The sequence below is a fragment of the Salvelinus alpinus genome, chromosome 11 (assembly GCF_045679555.1).
Source record: "Salvelinus alpinus chromosome 11, SLU_Salpinus.1, whole genome shotgun sequence".
NCBI lineage: Eukaryota > Metazoa > Chordata > Actinopteri > Salmoniformes > Salmonidae > Salvelinus > Salvelinus alpinus.
Window position 1 is genome coordinate 51,885,406 of NC_092096.1, and position 9,069 is coordinate 51,894,474.

At 44.5% G+C, this 9,069-nt stretch overlaps 1 protein-coding gene across 1 annotated transcript in view; it reads right to left on the reverse strand.

Annotated features, from left to right (window-relative positions):
• Positions 1–8,704, reverse strand: part of LOC139534358 (ATP-sensitive inward rectifier potassium channel 10-like) — a 34,802-nt gene extending 26,098 nt beyond the window's left edge. Inside the window, exons 1-5 of the mRNA XM_071333448.1 lie at positions 8,112–8,704; positions 1,935–2,306; positions 1,484–1,695; positions 664–795; positions 295–472 (exon numbers count right to left, since the gene is read on the reverse strand). Of these exons, the coding sequence (XP_071189549.1) occupies positions 295–472; positions 664–795; positions 1,484–1,695; positions 1,935–2,298 (886 nt within the window). The 5' untranslated portion in view covers positions 2,299–2,306; positions 8,112–8,704. The remainder of the gene's footprint in view (positions 1–294; positions 473–663; positions 796–1,483; positions 1,696–1,934; positions 2,307–8,111) is intronic.
• Between the last annotated feature and the right edge of the window lie 365 nt (positions 8,705–9,069).

Below are 9,069 nucleotides of genomic sequence, written 5' to 3' on the forward strand. Positions count from 1 at the left end.
TATTTTTTTGAAAACGTCTAAAATCCTGTGTTTCTATGTCAAACTGTTTTGTTATAGTTCAGTCTTCTGCGATGTAGATAAAGTGTAATATTGAGATGCAAACTCAAAATTGAATACATTTCAACTCTATATCTGACATGGTACAGGTGTCTTCTTTTTTTAAGCCCATAACCATGTGTGTGAGGTGTATACTTTTGTCTCAAAGTAGATTTGTTTAAGACTACCAAGAAACACTCTGGGTGACCCTGATTTAGCCCACTGCGGTAAAAGTTTCAACGTCATTGAGACTCGTACCCTTGGCGGCCCAGGCTCTGAGCGGGCTGCTGTCATCAATGATGTGGTAGAAGGTGAGTGGGAGGATGAGGAAGGGGCTGTCGCTGGACATGTCCACCTGGAAGGGAACGTTCCTCTGGTCCAGTCGCACCGTATCCCCCTCCTTGGTCTGGGATGTCTGGAGCAACTTCCCTGTTACCTGGGAGCCAAAATGGAGTCATATTAAATTGTGTGGCGGTACATGAGTGAGAATCCTGAAGAAGCTTAACATGACAACAACCTATATCTACCATGGTGATCCATTTTTCATGAAATATTTTTTCTGTTTGTAATACTCAAACTCAATCACTAACACACACACACACAAACACACACACACACTGTCTTTACCGAGCAGCCCAGTAACAGGCTCTTGCGCATGTTGGCCACTCGGATCATGAGGCAGGGTCGGCCCTCGTGATTGGACACCACGGCGTGCTGGCTGAACTTCACTGTCTCGCCTCTCTTCTTGGGCCGCGCCACCTGAGGAAGATGGGGGGGGAAGAGTGTGTCAGAGCCACACAATGTAGCATGGTGAACTACACTACCCACAATGCTATCTGTAACATATCCTGTTTATTTGTTAGGCTGTTGACAACCGGCCGTCCATCTCCTTACCAATACATACAGTCTATGGCATGCACTTCCTATCATTTTAACCTCCAGCCCCAATACACACACACATAGATAACTGAGTGAAAAATAAAGAAAGGGCTTGTAAGTCTTATTATTGAGGGGCCAGAATGATAACCCTGACCCTCGTAGATAAGAGGGGAGAGGAGAGAAAAGGGGAGGATAGTTAACACTGTTGTTAACACAGGAGTCCAGTGCTGAGTGGGGCCAGTGCATATAGTTGTACTGTTGTGTGTTGGACGTATGGATGCAGTGCATATGGTGGCCAGACTATATTACCGAACATTGGTCATGTGTGTCGATCCAAAGTTCAAATGTTTCATAGTATTGTACACTGACTGTACAAAATATTAGGAACCCCTAATATTGAGTTGCACCCCATTTTGCCCCCAGAGCAGCCTCAGTTCGTCCGGGGCATGGACTACAAGGTGTCGAAAGCGTTCGACAGGGATGAGTGTAGTGTGGTGCTAGGCTTTATTAATGAATGGGATGGTAATAGTAACCATGATATTGATATGCCCAGGACACGGTGAGGTACCTTGGCGAGGAAGGTTCCTGTGATGAAGATCTCCAGAACCATGGTAATGACAAGCTGGAGGATGAGGAGGATGATGGCAGCAGGACATTCCTCTGTGATGCAACGGAAGCCGTAGCCAATGGTGGTCTGGGACTCCAGCGAGAAGAGGAACGCCCCCGTTAGGGTCTGCACCTGCATCACACACGGGGTGTGGTTGGACGGCGGGTCAAACTCTGGAAGGAGGGAGAGCAGAGATACAGGGAAAGAGGTGAGGTTCTGAGCAGACTGTTTGATATACAAGGTGGTTGAAGAACAAACTGTTGATTTGACACGAGAAAGGGCTAAACTAAGGATTCCTACACCGCTCTTATTCTCCCTCTTCTTGACTTACGTTCTCTATCTCCTTCTCTCTCTTTCTCCGCCCATGCTCTCTCCACCCTCTGCTCCCCCTTTCCCCTCCCTCCATCCTCACCTAGCAGGTCTCCGTGCACCAGCGCCACCAGGTACCACAGAACCCCGAACAGGAACCAGGTCCCGGCGAAGGTGGCCGAGAACAGGAAGAGCTTGTAGCGCCACTGCATGTCCAGGAAGGTCGTCCAGATGTCACGCAGGTACAGCGCCCCGCGCCCGCTCACATGCTCGATGCGCACGTTGCTGTGCCCGTCCTTGGAGAGAACACGCCGTCTCCGTCGGAGCGCACAGACCGTTGTCGCTGCCTCCCCTGCCGCCACCCCCACCGACCCCAGCAGCGGCTTCAGAACCTCCGTCTGCGTCATTGAGTGACACACCTTCTCGGGGGAGGAGCCACGTGAGGACGGGGGAGTGGCCGAGGTCATGGCTGCAGCTTTTTTTTGGAGGAGAGGGAAAGGGTTGAGGGGGAGATTGAGTGGATAAGTGGGAGGAAAAGGAGTGTGAGGGAGAGGGGTGAAGAGGGCGAGGGGGTCAGAAAGACGAAGAGATAAAGTTTATGAAAAACAAGTTGAAAAGATGGGGTTTGTGAGAAAGGGGAGAATAGGAAAGGAATAGAGGAGAAAAGTTGATAAGGGGATGAATGAAAGATATGACAGGAGTGGAACATTTTAGGGGGGAGAGGAAGACGTGGAGAGGGGGAGAGAGAAAGAGAGAGAGATTATAAATGTGACACACAAAAACATTTTTCAAGTGGACAGAGGCAGGCCTGTTGCTGTCCAAGGTGGTCCATTTAAAACTCTCTCTTACTCGTTCTCTTCGTCCTTCTCTTTTCAGATGGAGCAGCAGCTCCCCTTTCAAAGTAAAATCCCCCTTTCAGAGTGAAGTTGCAGCTGTCTTTTCACATGAAAAAAAAACCTCTATAATGCTAAGGGACTCCTGTGTCTGCAGCACATCAGGCTGGCTGGATCGAGAGGAACAGAAACAAGGCTTACTTATTCCCCATCCAAAAACTGGAATAGAAAAGCAGCATGTAGTATCAAATCAAATCAAGTTGTATTTGTCACATGCGCCGAATACAACAGGACTAGACCTTACAGTGAAATGCTTACTTACAAACCCTAACCAACAATGCAGTTTAAAAAATATATATACCTAAAAAAAATAAGAATAAGAAATAAAAGTAACAAATAAAGACAAAGAAATATCTATGAATGAGAGATGCTGGATCAACCATTTACAAATGTGCTTCAATCCCAAATGTGCTTCAATCCCAAATGTGCTTCAATCCCAAATGTCCTTCAATCCCATCTCTTTCATTATCGCTTCATCTCTAGCGATTAAAATAAAAAATAAATAATCGTCTTACTGCTTTACACTTTTAGTGGTTGTGGACTTTCATAAGACCTCAGACTATTACCCTAACGTGGGCCTATAACAGTTGATTACGTTGATGATTAGTCCCACACTACCCCGGTAGTCTACTACCATGTGCAACTCAAATGGGACATTCATCAGGGCCTTATACAGCTGTCACTTATTGAGCTTATTTTCACCTCCCAATAAATGTGCTTCTGTGTCAGAGAATTAATTACGTGGTGTGGTTTGTGGAAGCCGGAGAATATAGCTTGTGTGTTATCAGGGCTAGTAAGAGACATGTTTTTCTCCTTGTGGATATGGATACTTGTTGTTTGTGTGTGACTTTGGCCCGAGCATCCTTCTGGACGTCCTTCTGTATCCTCTCTCTCTCTCTCTCTCTCTCTCTCTCTCTCTCTATTCTTCTTTCATTTACTCTCACACTCTCGCCCTCTTTCTTGGCTAAACGGTCCTTTTGTCTCTTCCTGCCTCTGCTTTCCGGATCCAATAAAAAGTAACCAACCATAGCAAAGCCAGAGAACTTGGCACTCTGATACACACTCTCCTTTCTGACCTTTCTCTCTGTGTGTCCCCACTCGCTTACTCTATTCCTCCCTCCTCCCTCCCCTCCCTTTCTCTCTGGTGCTGGAGCTCACTGTGAGTATGAATAGGGATCTGTTTAAATGTCTGTGCTCAGAATACTAAGATGGGGGGTGAGGAGGCACTTGTGACTTGTGATAGGCTAAGTGCATTCACAGCTGACCTCTGAACCTTACTGAGGCCCCTCCCACACATACAGTAAACACACACTCACATATACGGGGACATACACTACACAGCCATCTCAATGGGCTATACCAATGTTAACTTTTCCCGAAACAATGTTTGTGACACTTTATCATGTGAGTGTGTGTTTATCATTGTCATAGACCAAACTGTTACAATTATTTCCGCTCACTTCAGTATTCCTTTTAACACTTCTGTGTCTTCCTCTCGACTATAATCTCTCTTCCTCCCTCTCTCTATCTCCCTCTGTCCCGTGTGCACAAGAATCCTTTGTTTAGAGAGTAGATGAAAGGGACAAAAGCCACCATTGAAAAATACGACTGAGTGAGAGAGAGGGAGAAAGTGTGTGTGTGTGTGTGTGTGACTGTGTGATCATATGTGAGTATATGTTTGAGAGTGTGAGGGGGCAGCGAAAGGGAAAGAGAGGATTGAGAGTGAGAGAGATAGAGAGAGAGAGAGAGAGAGAGAGCAAGAGCGAGAATCCAAAGGAGAGAAAGATATGTGGAGAGAGAGATAGAATCCATGAGAGAGCGAGAGAAGGTGTATTAAAACAGATCGGTGACAAAAAGATGCTCATTAGTATTCCTGAGCGGTGCACTTCACCACACTCCTTCCTTCCCCTGTGGGTTCACCTTACCAAAATCCCCAACCTCTACACAACACTCCAACGACCTCCGAGCAACCCATGCAAACAGAACAACAACTTCTCCAACCAAAATAAAACTTGTCCAGAAGTGGAGATTAGTGCCGCACTATGCAATAGCCTGTTTGATGAGGATACGTTTGTGAGAGTCTTATTTACCCTCCACAGGCTTTCAACAACCACTCTATATGACACCTGGACAACCCTAAAGATTGTTTTTTGTCGATGGGGGAGTGGGGGGGGTCATTTTTCCCCCCGCGCTGCTGACAACTATTTTTGTCTGCTCATACAGGAGTAATAAAGGCCCAGTACACTAATATTGTGAAAAATAAAGCCGTTTTTATTCTGATTTATCAGCACCCCTACTTCTATGTACAGTGGGGAGAACAAGTATTTGATACACTGCCGATTTTGCAGGTTTTCCTACTTACAAAGCATGTAGAGGTCTGTAATTTTTATCATAGGTACACTTCAACTGTGAGAGACGGAATCTAAAACAAAAATCCAGAAAATCACATTGTATGATTTTTAAGTAATTAATTTGCATTTTATTGCATGACATAAGTATTTGATCACCTACCAACCAGTAAGAATTCCGGCTCTCACAGACCTGTTAGTTTTTCTTTAAGAAGCCCTCCTGTTCTCCACTCATTACCTGTATTAACTGCACCTGTTTGAACTTGTTACCTGTATAAAAGACACCTGTCCACACACTCAATCAAACAGACTCCAACCTCTCCACAATGGCCAAGACCAGAGAGCTGTATAAGGACATCAGGGATAAAATTGTAGACATGCAACAGGCTGGGATGGGCTACAGGACAATAGGCAAGCAGCTTGGTGAGAAGGCAACAACTGTTGGCGCAATTATTAGAAAATGGAAGAAGTTCAAGATGACGGTCAATCACCCTCGGTCTGGGGCTCCATGCAAGATCTCACCTCGTGGGGCATCAATGATCATGAGGAAGGTGAGTTATCAGCCCAGAACTACACGGCAGGACCTGGTCAATGACCTGAAGAGAGCTGGGACCACAGTCTCAAAGAAAACCATTAGTAACACACTACACCGTCATGGATTAAAATCCTGCAGCGCACGCAAGGTCCACCTGCTCAAGCCAGCGCATGTCCAGGCCCGTCTGAAGTTTGCCAATGACCATCTGGATGATCCAGAGGAGGAATGGGAGCAGGTCATGTGGTCTGATGAGACAAAAATAGAGCTTTTTGGTCTAAACTCCACTCGCCGTGTTTGGAGGAAGAAGAAGGATGAGTACAACCCCAAGAACACCATCCCAACCGTGAAGCATGGAGGTGGAAACATCATTCTTTGGGGATGCTTTTCTGCAAAGGGTACAGGATGACTGCACCGTATTGAGGGGAGGATGGATGGGGCCATGTATCGCGAGATCTTGGCCAACAACCTCCTTCCCTCAGTAAGAGCATTGAAGATGGGTCGTGGCTGGGTCTTCCAGCATGACAACGACCCGAAACACACAGCCAGGGCAACTAAGGAGTGGCGCCGTAAGAAGCATCTCAAGGTCCTGGAGTGGCCTAGCCAGTCTCCAGACCTGAACCCAATAGAAAATCTTTGGAGGGAGCTGAAAGTCCGTATAGCCCCGCGACAGCCCCGAAACCTGAAGGATCTGGAGAAGATCTGTATGGAGGAGTGGGCCAAAATCCCTGCTGCAGTGTGTGCAAACCTGGTCAAGAACTACAGGAAACGTATGATCTCTGTAATTGCAAACAAAGGTTTCTGTACCAAATATTAAGATCTGCTTTTCTGATGTATCAAATACTTATGTCATGCAATAAAATGCAAATTAATTACTTAAAAATCATACAATGTGATTTTCTGGATTTTTGTTTTAGATTCCGTCTCTCATAGTTGAAGTGTACCCATGATAGAAATTACAGACCTCTACATGCTTTGTAAGTAGGAAAACCTGCAAAATCGGCAGTGTATCAAATACTTGTTCTCCCCACTGTACATGAACAGTACAAGGTGTAAAAATCCCCACACAGCCTCTCCAAACACAGCAACAAGTAATCCATACAAATTCTAAAATAAATTCTTAGCCAAACTATTTGTGTTTCAAGTGCTCAAACGACCCACACATTGACCCTTAAACTAAAATCTCCAAATATCCCTTACAGTATGTCTTCCACACTGTACCCTTACCAGTCTACCGAGGACAACCGTGTCAGTTTTACGCATTGTAGACTTGACTTGTAAACTGCAGCCAGTGAGTGAGTGGTCTGGAATGTCCGATTTAAACATCGCGCCAGGGAGATGTTATAATTTGTGGGCACACTCAGTATCCACGGTGATCTTCCTCAATGTCTCCCCGGGTTCAGGTTGTCTTCCTACAGGTGTGATTTAGAACACCCGTCATCGCTAATACAGTATCTACAGTATAATATATTGTCTACACTGAAAGACAGTATCTAACACTTTTCTTTTTCCCTTTAGACACGAGGCTGCAGTAATGCTGCGACTGTTTTTAACAGAAACTCCAGAAACAGCTAGCAAAGTGAGGATTGATTCCTAAACAGATTCAACCAAGTCGACAGAAATGATTAATAAACACCTGTAGGATCCATTCAGATCAAATAGTGTCACTAAATACGTCATTTTATGGATTGACTGTGTAGTCAATGCTGTAAAGGTGACTAGAAAACGGACAGACTTATTATTAAGGGGTGATGGATAGAAGGAAGAAAAAGGATTCCAGCATCCAAACGGTCATTTTAGACGCATGCAGGTGTTCACAAACTGCAGCCCCTCTTATAAATGCCACAGACACAGTGGGCTACTGTAAAAAACACTCACCTGTAGCCGACTCAGTGCAAATGTAGGATCTTAATTTGATCACTCTTTTGTTGCTGAGAATTTTCCTGCACGGCAGGAAATGCAAACTTGTAGTGTATTAAAGGTTTAAAAAAGCTTCTACATTTTTTGATTTGCCCTAACAAAAAATGCCCATTCATTATAATCCACATAATAATTCACATTTACTGTTCCTGCAGGATTATTTTCCTTCTGTAACAAACTGGCTCAAATTAAGATTCTACATCTGTAGCACTGGTATGCTCATCCTGTTCTCTCTGTGTGGATGCACCTGTGCTCTCTCTGCTTATGTTCTCTTCGCAATACCAAGCCAAAGTAGCATTCCAATTGTTTATTTCTTTATTCTATGGTTATTTCTCATGAAGAGGGTGGAACATGCACACGTAAAAAAATGTTTACTTAATAACTCTTCATCAAGCGAGTGCTGGCCTTTATATATAGGCCATATATCTAACTATCCCTGCTGTCGCTCATGTTGAGAAGTCACCACATCCTGTTGCTCTGTCGCTATCATAACAACGTGGAGATGCATTAAGATATGGGAATGATGATCTAGTAGTAAAAACAAATTGAATTTAGGCCTATTGATTAATGTGCTGGTCATCACTCACCTTTTGTTGCAATTGTTGAATGCAATTTTGAGACTTGGAAAAAGTAGTTTTTATCGGCCAAAAACCACGAAAAGAAATTGATGTAGCGGAATGAGCAAGTTGGCTATTTTCCTTTTTTGGTCTATCAGTGCGACCTCATGCATTGAAGCGATGCGCACTTGCTGACAGTTCTCTCACACGGATGTTCACAAGACCCAACTTTCATTGTCTACAGATTTCGCTCCTGCTTACAGTTCTACATATTTCCATTGTAACTCTAATAGGCCTAACGACATCACAGTTATTACAAAAAGTTCAAATCAACCATGTTTCAGGAGCTAAGACCGAAGTTAGGCTACCAAACACAAGTCAGTGGTTGCTCTGAAGCTGGATTGTCAGTCGGTACCGGTTCCGATTGTATGTTACAGAGTTATTATGTAATAAAATAGTTTCAATGTCCCCGTTGAATCTAAAGCTGTGATGGTTCTCGGGTTCATGTAGAAGTTGGAGTGTCTCTCGTCTCTGACATTTTCTCCTGTCTCTCTTTATAAAGGAAAAAGTAGCCTATTCAGTCACTCAACTGGACTCAGGACATTTTAATTCATTAATTCAACTCTCCTCCCAGTTTCTCCTCCCTCCCACCCACCCTCTCTCTCTCTCTCTCTCTCTCTCTCTCCTTCCCTGACTGTACACTGTAAATGGGTCCCTTGTTGAGGGTTCCTCGACTGTTCAGCCTTTGTCAACTTTCTCATGTAAATGTCTGATGGTTAAGATTACAAGCCTGGAAGTTATTTCACTATTAGAAAGCATGCAGGTAGTTACAAATCAGAAGTAACAAAATACACTTTATTGTGGCCTTGGCTCCTCGCAATTATGCGGTAGGCAAAGCTGGCCAATGGTTTGACTGAAAAATGTTCGCTTCGCTCTGTGAGGCCATGTCATGTCCGCCTGCAAGGAGAGAAACGCTTGCCTACACGTG